This window comes from Saimiri boliviensis, chromosome 14 (genome assembly GCF_048565385.1).
Source record: "Saimiri boliviensis isolate mSaiBol1 chromosome 14, mSaiBol1.pri, whole genome shotgun sequence".
Taxonomy (NCBI): Eukaryota; Metazoa; Chordata; class Mammalia; order Primates; family Cebidae; genus Saimiri; species Saimiri boliviensis.
In genome coordinates this window covers 19,661,897-19,674,591 of record NC_133462.1, presented here as the reverse complement: position 1 = coordinate 19,674,591, position 12,695 = coordinate 19,661,897, and the positions used below count along the sequence as shown (strand labels likewise).

Sequence of the window (12,695 nt, the reverse complement as noted above, 5' to 3'; positions counted from 1 at the left end):
GTAAATGGGACATAGGACAAGAGGTGGGTACCACCACGCCAAGCTATTATTATTATTCTTTTTGGTAGAGACAGGGTCTCACTATGTTGCCTAGGCCAGTCTTGAACTCCTGGCTCCAGTGATTTACCTGCCCTGGCCTCCCAAAGTGCTGGGATTACAGGCATGAGCTACCACATCTGGCCCAGAAAAACTTTTGAGAAAATTTAACACTCATTCCTGATAAAAACTATCAGCAAACTGGAATATCTTCAATCATTTAAATTGAAATTCCAGCCAGGCCTGGTGGCTTATGCCTGTAATCTCAACACTTTGGGAGGCCAAGGTGGCAGATAACTTGAGGTCAGGAGTTCGAGACCAGCCTTGCCAATATGGTGAAATCCCATCTCTACTAAAAATACAAAAATTAGGCCAGCATGGTGGTGCATGTCTGTAATCCCAGCTACACCTGACGCTGACACTCCAGAATTGCACGACCCCGGGAGGCGGATGTTGCAGTGAGCCGAGATCCACCACCGCTGTACTGTAGCCTGGGCGACAGAGCAAGACTCTGTCTCAAAAAAAAATCCAATAGCTAACATCAAACTTGGTAGTGAAAAACAATGCTTTTCACCTAAGTCAGGCACAAGACAAGAATGTCTGTTCTTAAAACTTATACACAACATTTTACTGGAGGTTCTAGACAATGCAGTGAGGCAAGACAGAAATGAAGGGAATATAGACTAGAAATCAAGAAAGAAAACAGTCATTATTCACGTATGACAGGACTGTCCATGTAGAAAATCCTAAGAATCTACAAAAAAAAAATTACTAGAATTACAGCGTTTTGAAAGGTTGCAGGTCAAGATTAAAAGAATCCACTGCATTTTCACATACTAGCAATAAACAGCGGGAAATTGAAACAGAAGTGAACATCATTTACAGCAGCATTAAAAAAAATCCAAGAGCCGGGTGCGGTGGCTCAAGCCTGTAATCCCAGCACTTTGGGAGGCTGAGGCGTGTGGATCACGAGGTCAAGAGATCGAGACTATACTGGTCAACACCATGAAACCCCGTCTCTACTAAAAATACAAAACATTAGCTGGGCATGATGGCGCATGCCTGTAATCCCGGCTACTCAGGAGGCTGAGGCAGGAGGAGAATTGCCTGAACCCAGGAGGCGCGGAGGTTGTAGTGAGCCGAGATCACGCCATTGCACTCCGGCCTGGGTAACAAGAGCGAAACTCCGTCTCAAAAAAAAAAAAAAAAAAAAAAAAAATCCAAGGATATAAAAAACATTTACAAGACTGGTACACGGAAAGCAACATTATTGAGAGAATTTAAGGACGATCTAAAGAAAAGGAGATGTCCACCATGTTTGTGAACTGGAAAACTCTATTAGCATTAATGATTATTGTTCTTGTATTCAAACTGTTATAAGCATTTTAACATTCCTTGTCTCCTAATGAAATGTCTTTATACATTCCTCTAAGGCACTTTGCATCTGATGGTATAAAGAATAGAATGGGGGCCGGGTGCAGTGGCTCATGCCTGTAATCCCAGCACTTTGGGAGACTGAGGCGGGTGGATCATGAGGTCAAGAGATCGAGACCATCCTGGTCAATACAGTGAAACCCCGTGTCTACTAAAAATACAAAAAATTAGCTGGGCATTGTGGCGCGTGCCTGTAATCCCAGCTACTCAGGAGGCTGAGGCAGGAGAACTGCCTGAACCCAGGAGGCGGAGGTTGCGGTGAGCTGAGATCGCTCCATTATACTCCAGCCTGGGTAAGAAGAGCGAAACTCCGTCTCAAAAAAAAAAAAAAAAGGCCGGGCTCGGTGGCTCAAGCCTGTAATCCCAGCACTTTGGGAGGCCGAGGCGGGTGGATCATGAGGTCGAGAGATCGAGACCATCTTGGTCAACATAGTGAAACCCCGTCTCTACTAAAAATACAAAAAACTAGCTGGGCATGGTGGCGCGTGCCTGTAATCCCAGCTACTTAGGAGGCTGAGGCAGGAGAATTGCCTGAACCCAGGAGGCGGAGGTTGCTGTGAGCCGAGATCGCGCCATTGCACTCCAGCCTGGGTAACGAGAGCGAAACTCCGTCTCAAAAAAAAAAAAAAAAAAAAAAAAAAAGAATAAAATGGGGAGTTATTGTTTAGTGTTATTGGTACAGAATTTCTATTTGAGATGACAAAAACAGTTCTGCAAATAGATAGTGGTGATGGTTACACAACTTGTGAACATACTTAATGGCTTTGAATTATACACTAAAAAATGGCTAAAATGGGCCAGGTGCAGTGGCTTATGCCTATAATCCTAACACCTTGGGAGGCCGAGGCAGGCAGATCACGAGGTCAAGAGATCGAGGCCATCCTGGCCAACATGGTGAAACCTCGTCTCTACTAAAAATACAAACATTAGCTGGGTGTGGCGGCGTGTGCCTGTAGTCCCAGCTACTCAGGAGGCTGAGGCAGGAAAATTGCTTGAACCCGGGAGGCAGAGGTTGCAGTGAGCCAAGGTCATGCCACTGCACTCCAGCCTGGCGCCTGGCGACAGAGCAAGACTCTGTCTCCAAAAAATGAAATGGTTAAAATGATAAGCTCTCTGTTATGTATATTTTACATAAATAAAAATACATGGCCGGGCGCGGTGGCTCAAGCCTGTAATCCCAGCACTTTGGGAGGCCGAGGCGGGTGAATCACGAGGTCAAGAGATCGAGACCATCCTGGTCAACATGGTGAAACCCCGTCTCTACTAAAGATACAAAAAAATTAGCTGGGCATGGTGGCACGTGCCTGTAATCCCAGCTACTCAGGAGGCTGAGGCAGGAGAATTGCCTGAACCCAGGAGGCGGAGGTTGCGGTGAGCTGAGATGGCGCCATTGCACTCCAGCCTGGGTAACAAGAGCGAAACTCCGTCTCAAAAAAAAAAAAAAAAACCACACACAAAAGCACAGAAAACAAAAATATGTAAGCAAGCACTGGGGTGAGCCCTTGGAGAACTGAAAAAGAAGTGAAGATATTAAATGGAAGACAAGTGACCACTATGAGAGAGGCACCCAAATCAAGACAGTAGCAGTGGAGGATGGAAAGAACTGTGGTAAGAGGAACAGAATTTGCCACTCAATGATTTTGCAGTGATTCAAAGACTCTTAACTCACAATGGCTGTATTAGCAGGTGGGTAGGTGTTGGGGCCCTAACCAGATTATAAAAAACAAAAAAGAATACGATGGGCTGAAGGAGACAATAAGGTGAATCTCAGACATATGAATGAGGAATCTATGGAACATGTAGGTGGTAATATCTAGCTGGAGGCTGGATATATAGTTTTAACTATATACTAAAAAGACAGAGGTTTAGAATTAAAATTACTTGAGCATCATTAGAATAGTGGTAGGTAGTGAAGAGGAGAGTGTAAATAGAAGAGAATGAATACAGAATCTGGAGAACAGCAATATTTAGTCCAAATATGAAGATAAATTTTCTGAGTCAAACAAGAAAGTGTAGTGTCTTTGAAACCAGGAGCAGCATATTTTAAGAGTTACACTTACGTAACTCTTAAAGTTCAGTACGGCAGTCACTGCAAATATATTTACTTCTACATCCAAACATAAAATTGGAAGAAATTTGAAAATATAAATAAATCTAGAATACAGTTAATATACTAAGGTGTTATTGGAAGGTCACAGATTTTTAGAAATTTTTAGCAGCTGTAAGCCAAACTTAAGGTAGAGGAGACACGTAAGATTCTGAGTTCTTTGTACAGGTTGCAAATCTCCATCCTCAAAGCCTCAACACAAGACTTCTTGCTACTTACTAATTCTATATAAATTATATCAATTTCACTACCATCTTGACTCCAGTTTGTGGATGCAATAAAGCCTTATATATATATTTTTTAATCTACACAAGACAGGTTCATTCAGTAATACATTTTCATTTAATTCAAAGAAATGCATTTGTGTTCATAGCTTCTGGGAAGCTTGTGTACATAGCTTGTGTACAGAAGCTTGTGTACATAGCTTCTGGGAGAAGACTGAGAGAGGAGATGATGAATGATATACCCACTGACAGTCTTGTTTTGTCACCCAGGCTGGAGTGGAGTGACATGATGATGGCTCATTGTAGACCTGATCTCTGGGCTCAAGCCATATTCCCACTTAAGCCTCCCAAACAACTAGGACCACTGGCGCATGCCACTGCACCTGCACCTGGCTAATTCTTTTCATTTTTTCAGAGTTTCACTCTGATACCCAGGCTGGAGTGCAGTGGCACAATCTTCACTCATTGCAACCTCTGCCTCCTGGGTTCAAGCAATTCTCCTGCCTCAGTCTCTTGAGTAGTTGGGATTACAGGTGCCTGCCACCAAAGCTGGCTAATTTTTATATTTTTAGTAGAGACAGTGTTTCACCATGTTGGCCAGGCTGGTCTCGAATTTGCGACCTCAGGTGATCCACTGCCTCGGCCTCCCAAAGTGTTGGGATTACAGGCATGAGCCACTGTGCCTAGCTTTATTTATTTAATTTCTGGTAGAGACAAGGGTCTCTCTATGTTGCCCAGGTTGCCTGGTCTTGAACTCTTGGGCTCAAGCAATTCTCCTGCCTTAGCCTCCCAAAGTGCTGGAATTACAGGTGTGAGCCATCATGCCTGGCCTGACATATCCACTTAATGTGTGAACGTTTGTTAAAGTTGGGAGCATTTGTGGAACGTAGTCTTATCTGATCAATATGAGAAGAAGTAAAGACCAGTTTTCTGGAGGGGAAGACAGGCAGGAGGATGCAGGACAAGACAGACATATGCCCAAATATCCTTAAAAAAAAAAAAAAAAAAAATTTCAGAAAGTAGAGAGAAACCATTGTCTTACCTGAGCCATGGTTTGGAGATATGAAATAGACGACCAGTCCCTCCTTTGGGCTCCTCTTTAGAAAAGAGGCAGGTCCTAAGAAGGCAAAGCCAAAACAACAAAAAAAAGCCACATGAAACCACACGTGCCTCACAGTTCTTATAATTCCATTAAAATTGCCTCCATTTCTCTTGTATTGATCCTTGTCCACTCTGAATATGCCACATAAATATAGAGGAGAGAACCAGCTAGGCAAATCCTGTTTTATCCCCAAGGTCAGAGATACAGGCTTTTGGGGCAACCAATAAGGGGACCATAATTTTCCTTTTTTAGAGACAGGATCATACTCTGCCATCCAGGCTGGAGTACAGTGGCACTATTCTAACTCAGTGCAACCTCAAACTCCTGGGCTCAAGCAATCCTGCCTCAGCCTCCCAAGTAGCTAGCATGAAAGGTACATGCCACCAAGCCCAGATACTTTTTTAAATAATTTTTTTTAGATGAGGTCTTACAATGTTGCCCAGGCTGGCCTCATGTGCTCCTCCCATGTGATTACAGGCGTGAGCCACTATGCCCAACCCCAAATAATTTTTTTTGAGATAGAGTTTTATTCTTGTTATCCAGGCTGGAGAGCAGTGGCACAATCTTGGCTCACTGCAACTTCTGCTTCCCAGGTTCAAGCAATTCTCCTGCCTCAGCCTCCTGAGTAGCTGGGATTACAGGCATCTGCCACCACGCCCAGCTAATTTTTTTGTATTTTTCGTAGAGACGGGGTTTCATCATGTTGGCCAGGCTGGTTTCAAACTCCTGACCTCTGGTGATCCACCCACCTCAGCTTCTCAAAATGCTGGGATTACAGGTGTGAGCCACTGTGCCTGGACAATAATTTTTTTTTGTTTTTTTTTGTTTTTTTTTTGAGACAGAGTTTCGCTCTTGTTACCCAGGCTGGAGTGCAATGGCGCGATCTCGGCTCACCGCAACCTCCGCCTCCTGGGTTCAGGCAATTCTCCTGCCTCAGCCTCCTGAGTAGCTGGGATTACAGGCATGCGCCACCATGCCCAGCTAATTTTTTGTATTTTTAGTAGAGACGGGGTTTCACCATGTTGACCAGGATGGTCTCGATCTCTTGACCTCGTGATTCACCCGCCTCGGCCTCCCAAAGTGCTGGGATTACAGGCTTGAGCCACCGCACCTGGCGACAATAATTTTTTATAGTTTCTCATTTGACTTTTTTTCCAATGTAAAAATACAATTTAAAAAATTATTTGGCCATCTAGTTTGGTATCACAAGGTACTCCAGAATCTGTACTTCCTTCATTCATCAAAACTGCCATCTTTATCATGTATTCTTTTTCCGTTATATATCTAAGTAGATCTGGGCTTTATATTTATTTTCACTGAACTGTTCATTTAATTGCCTAGTTATCAGTTTTAAAACAGTTTAGTACTACTAGGGCTAGTTCCCTGACACTTTCTCTCTCTCAGAATTTCTGGTGTTTATTTTCTCCTAACAATGCTACAAAGTTCAAACATTTTTATATAAAATCTTAACGGAAATGGATGAAATGTTAGGATGTTTTGACATTTTATCCTGTTGTTTCTTCCTGTTCTTTTATTCAAGTCTTATTTCTATTTTGTTTTTGAGACAGGGTCTTACTCCTTGCCTAAGCTAGAATGCAGTGGCACAACCATGGCTCACCGCAGCCTCGACCTCCTCGGCTCAAGCCATTCTCCCACCTCAGCCTCCTACATAGCTGGGACCATAGGCATGCATTACCCACATCCAGCTAATTACTTTTTTAATTTTAATTTTTTTTTTGAGACAGGGTCTTACTCTGTTTACCAGGCTGGAGTACAGTGGCATTACCACTGCTAACTGCAGCACTGGCCTCCCTGGGCTCAAGCAATCCTCCTACTCAGCCTTCTGGGTAGCTGGGACTATAGGTGCACACCATCAAGCCAGGCTAATTTTTTTTTTTTTGTAGAAATGGGGTCTTACTATGTTGCTAAGGCTCAGTTGCTCCATCTCCTGGGCTCAAGTGATCTTCCTGCCTTGGCCTCCTAAAATGCTGGGACTACAGGTGTGAACCACTGTATCCTGCCTACTCCCAGGTTGCTGGAAACTTTGAGAAAGGGTAAGTGACTCACAGGGGCAGGTATGGGATAAGATATTCTGTATGGCTGTGTCCAAAAGTGCCTAGAGTAGGAAACAGAATCCATGCCCAACAACGGGATCAGACACTGTAGGCACTTCTTAGTCTTGCAGCAGGCTCTTCTTAAAATTTATGCTTTTTATTTTGAAATGACTATAAATCCAGCCGGGCGCGGTGGCTCAAGCCTGTAATCCCAGCACTCTGGGAGGCCGAGGCAGGTGGATCACGAGGTCAAGAGATCAAGACCATCCTGGTCAACATGGTGAAAACCTGTCTCTACTAAAAATACAAAAAAATTAGCTGGGCATGGTGGCACGTGCCTGTAATCCCAACTACTCAGGAGGCTGAGGCAGGAGAACTGCCTGAACCCAGGAGGTGGAGGTTGCGGTGAGCCGAGATCACGCCATTGCACTCCAGCCTGGGTAACAAGAGCGAAACTCCGTCTCAAAAAAAAAAAAAAAAAGAAATGACTATAAATCCACAGAAGCTTGCAAAAATAGTGCAGAGAGGGCTCATTTACCTTTCACCCAGCTTCCCCACAAGGGTCAAATCTTCCATAAGCATAGTACACGGTCAAAAGCAGAAAACTGGCTGGGCGCTGCAGGTAGCTCATGCCTATAATCCCAGCACTTTGGGAGGACAAGGCAGGAAGATCGTGTGACCTCAGAAATTCCAGACCAGCCTGGGCAACATAGTGAGACTCTGTCTCTAAAAAATAAAAATACACAAATTAGCCAGCATGGTGGTTTGTACCTGCAGTCCCAGCTACTCAGGAGGCTGAGGCAGGAGGATCACTTAAGCCCAGGAGTTTGAGGCTATAGTGAGCTATAACTGTGCCACTGTACTGTACAACAGAGCAAGACTTTGTTTATAAAAAATTAAAAAAATCAGAAAATTGACATTACACAATGCACCAACTTCTTTCAGATATCACTAGTTTTCCACGTATTCATTGTGTTTTTACCATTTAATCGTATATTTAGATTTGTGTCACCACCACCACAATCAAGAAGCAAAACTATTCCATGTAAAGATACTATTTAAAAATAATTGTTTAAATGACTTATCAATCCCACTCCTATCTATCCACGACAAACAAAAACACGTATCTACAAAAAGACCCAAATGTAAATGTTCACAGCGGTTCATCAATGGATACCCAGACAAACGAACCGTCATCCATCCAGCCAATGGAATACTACTTTGTACTAAGAAGAATGAAGCAATGATACATGCAATAACATGAGTGAATTGCAACAAGCAAATGAATTGAGCTCGTGCCTGTAATCCCAGCACTTTGGGAGGACAAGGCAGGAGGACTGTGTGAGCTCAAGACCAGCCTGAGCAACATAGTGAGACTCTGTCTCTATAAAATAAAAATACACAATTTGGCCAGCATGGTGGCATGTACCTGTAGTCCCAGTTACAGCTTACTGATTGCAATATGCTTGCTTACTGAATCTTCATTCAGACTCAAAAGGCTACATTCTGCATGACTCCATTTATATGAGATAAAATTAGAGCAGAGGTTACTTTTGTGCCAGGGTGACTGGAAGGGGCCTAGAAGTGTTCTGTTTTTGTTTTCTTTTTAAATTTGGGTGGTGGTTTAAATAAATGCCAATATATAGATTTGCTTATATTAAAATAATAAAAGGATAAGCTAAAAACTTAGATAAAATATAAAATATAATATTCGCTGTTGCTTTTATCACTAGCAAAGTATCTTAGAGGCCAGTCAAGGTGGCTCACTCCTATAATCCAAGCACCTTGGGAGGCCGAGGTGGGCAGATCACTTGAGCCTAGTGAAACAGAGCAAGACCCCAGCTGTACAAAAAAAATAAAATCAACCGGGTATGGTTGTACATGCCTGTGGTCCCAGCCACTTGGGAGGCTCAGGTGGGAGGATCACTTGAGCCCAGGAGGTCAAGACTGCAGTGATCCACGGCACTACAGCCTGGGTAATGGAGTGACACCTTGTCTCAGAAACAGGCCAGGTGCAGTGGCTCATGCCTGTAATCTCAGCACTTTGGGAGGCCGAGAGGGGCAGATCACAAGGTCAGGAGATTGAGATCATCCTGGCTAACTCAATGAAACCCTGTTTCTACTAAAACTACAAAAACTATTTGGGTGTGCTGGCACATGCCTGTAATCCAAGCTACTCAGGAGGCTGAGGCAGGATAACTGCTTGAACCCAGGAGGCGAAGGTTGCAGTGAGCTGAGATCCCACCACTGTACTCCACCCTGGGCAACAGAGTGAGACTCCATCTCAAAAAACAAACAAACACACAAACAAATCGAAAGTATCCTGATAACCCTTCTCCATGAATCCATGAAACTGATTCCTTTTCATGGCTGCATTATACTCCTCAGTGGCACTGCTTGGTTAAATTCAACCAGTTTCCCTCTCTTGAATATTTGGAATTCAATTATTTCTTTACACTTTCCAAAATAATTCCCTGTGATGTGGATCCAGTGATCCTCACACAAACCCTGAGTGAGGTAGGTCCTATTATAACAGAAATTGACTAACAGAGGAGACACTCACAGCTAAAATAATGCAGAGGTGGCCTAGCCAAGATTTTTTAAATGACGACATTATTGATACATAACTCACATACCATACAATTCACCCATTTAAAGCATACAATTCAATGGTTTTTGGTATATTCACAAACCATAATGACCACTCATCCACTATCTAATTTTAGAACATTTTAATCATCACAAAAGAAAGCCCAGGGCCGGGCGCAGTGGGTCAAGCCTGTAATCCCAGCACTTTGGGAGGCCAAGGCGGGTGGATCCACGAGGTCAAGAGATCAAGACCATCCTGGTCAACATGGTGAAACCCCGTCTCTACTAAAAATACAAAAAATTAGCTGGGCATGGTGGCGCGTGCCTGTAATCCCAGCTACTCAGGAGGCTGAGACAGGAGAATTGCCTGAACCCAGGAGGTGGAGGTTGCGGTGAGCCGAGATCGCGCCATTGCACTCCAGCCTGGGTAACAAGAGCGAAACTCCGTCTCCAAAAAAAAAAAAAAAAAAAAAAAACCCCAAAAGAATGCATGCCAAATTTAAGATCAATAACATGTATGCCTATGTGTTTTTTCCCCAAGAGTTTTATAGTTTCTTTTGTTTTAAAACAGGGTCTCACTGTTGCCTAAGCAGGAGTGCAAGAGTGTGATCACGGCTCACTGCAGCCTTGACCGCCTGGACTCAGGTGATCCTCCCACCTCCGTCTCCTGAGTAGCTGGGACCACAGGGGCATGCCACCATGCCTGGCTAATTTTTGTATGTTTGTAGTGACAGGGTTTCACCATGTTGCCCAGGCTGGTCTTGAACTCCTGGACTCAAGCAGTGCACACATCTCAGCCTCCCAAAGTGTTGGGATTACAGGTATGAGCCACTGTGCCCAACCAAAAGTCTTATTTTTAAATGTGCTTTTTATTAATATATCATGTAATTAATAAAGTCACTTCCTTTGTATCTCTTAATAGTCTTTTTTCCTCATTATTTTTCTCACACACTTCCTATTGATTTCTTAATGTTTTTTCCAACAACCCTGAATTTTCTAATTGTTATCACTGTTCATTTTTAACAGGATGAAAACTTAGAAATCTTTTGCCTCAGTCGTAGCTGATATCCTAAAAATGGTGAATGAAACAAAATTCTAAAAGAATCTCATTTCAGAATAGGATCTTATACAGCTGTTGAGTGTAAAATTTTGCTGTCATTAAACTCCTCCCTTAAAAGGGTGGAGAGGCTGAGAGAGGAGAATTTTTAAGAGATTAAGTTATTTTTAGAACAGTTTTTCCAGGGGGAAAAAAGTGAGTGATTCTTCTGTCTTTACAACACACAAGGGGTCCCTCAGAACCTGATGCACTAGGAACCAAAGTGGTGAGAGTCTTCTTGGCAAAAAGTTACATGTTTCTAGGATTTGGGAGGGCAAAGTGACTGAGGTAGCTAATTCTCACCTTAGCACTAAGTGAAGATCCCATTGGTGGAAGCTGTCTGGGTTGTCTTGGGTCCTATCAAAGAGGACTCACTGGACAAACTCACCCAGCAGAGTGGGTAGGCCATTGCATGCCCAGAGGAAGCACTGAGGTGGCAGCTGGAGAAGAGGCTATGCCCATAAGAAGGGAAGTGTATCTGGAGGTTCTAAGCAGCAGGTTCTCTTGGGAGGCAAGAGACGACTTACACTAAATTATAGTGGTATCAGTCATGTTAGCCTCTTCTTGTCTCTGACTTCTGACTTCTCATTCCTTTCCCAGTTCCCAATCCGTGAGAGCTGAAGACTACCTATAGGGAGTAAAAAGGAGACAAAATAAAAGTTGGGGAATTAAAAAAACTAATCATGTATCCTTTCACATTGCAGACTTCCAGCAGAAGGAATTCACCCAGAAAAAAAATGAAAATGAAAATAAAAATAAAAAAATATATATATATATATATATATATCTCCAGATAGGAATTTTGAGAGTGGCAGTTATCAAATAAAGTTTTTCTCTGCGTTGTCCCAGTGGTTCTATTCATTTAAGCATATCAGTCATCACTCAATACCAGGTTTCCCAATAAATGATTTTTTTTGTGGGGAGGGGAGAGGCGGGGATGGAATGCAGTGGTGCGATCCGGGCTCACTGCAGCTTCCACCTTAGAGTTCAAGTGATTCCCCTGCCTCAGCCTCCCGAGTAGCTGGGATTACAGGTGTGCACCATCACGCCTGGCTAATTGTTGTATTTTTAGTAGAGACAGGGTTTCACCATGTTGGTCAGGCTAGTTTCAAACTCTTGACCTCAGGTGATTTGTCCGCCCCAGCTTCGTAAAGTGCCGGGATTACAGGTGTGAGCCACCGCACCTGGCCCCAATTTATGATCTTACCCTCTGAAAATTATTTTGCTCTTCCACTCTATTAAAAATAATCATTACTCGTTCTACTTGTTTAATTACCAGAGTCAAATTCTACAGGCATATATAAAATGCCCAATAGAAATCAATCTAAACAATGCATACTTTAGTCAGAACTCGGTTTCTGAAGCACTCCATCTCAGTCACACAATGTGCCACATCCATAGTCATCACGGGTCGTGCACACAAAATACTTCAGAAATTAGACATATTCATAGCTGTATCACCCACTCACATAGTCATAATCTCACAGGCGCCCACATCGTGCACAATTTCACATAACTTATACTTCAATATTTCACTAACAATGCCCTCACTGTCGCCTCTCCAGAGTCGGACACAAGCTCAAAGACAAATCGACTCGCACCTAATTTAAATTAAAACTTAACACACGCAGGGGCCCTAGCACCTTCATAAACAACCAGTTCCACAACGTCACGCAGAATAACACATTCCCCCACCACAATACACAGGACAGGTACGAAAAGCCACATACACGGAGCGCCTGTTGTGTGCCAGGCCGTGCTCCAGGAGCTGGCGGAAGAAAATCGGACGAAATTCCTGCCACTGCGGCGCTCACCCCCGCCTCGGGCTCCCGGTTCCCTTCTACAGGCGCTCCCCGGCCCGAGCTCTGGTTCCTGCTTCCCTTCTAGCCTCCTCTGGGGCTCGGACTCGCGCTTTCCTCCTGCCAACTTCTCGTCCCAGGTTGCTTCTCTTCCCTTCTTGCTTTCCCCAGCCCAGGTTCCCGCCTCCCTAACCGGCTTTCCCTACCGGTCCCACCATCACCCGTTTCCTCAGCGATGGGCAGACCCGCCAGCC

General features: G+C 43.8%; 1 protein-coding gene across 11 annotated transcripts in view; it reads right to left on the bottom strand.

Annotated features, from left to right (window-relative positions):
* The window catches only part of ZNF567 (zinc finger protein 567), a 54,222-nt gene that overhangs the window by 25,180 nt on the left and 16,347 nt on the right, over window positions 1-12,695 (bottom strand). For 5 of the 11 annotated variants that reach the window (XM_074386486.1, XM_074386483.1, XM_074386480.1 and 2 more), the window contains 2 exons: window positions 11,170-11,270; window positions 4,844-4,918 (listed from right to left, as the gene is read on the bottom strand). Coding sequence is in view for 2 of the 11 variants with exons in the window: in XM_039466179.2 (XP_039322113.1) it covers window positions 4,844-4,852 (9 nt within the window). In the remaining 9 variants the exon portion in view is untranslated. Of the gene's footprint in view, window positions 1-4,843; window positions 4,919-7,495; window positions 7,684-10,945; window positions 11,271-12,372; window positions 12,694-12,695 lie in introns of those variants that run through there. The other 6 variants (XM_074386482.1, XM_074386489.1, XM_074386484.1 and 3 more) reach the window with 5 other exon arrangements.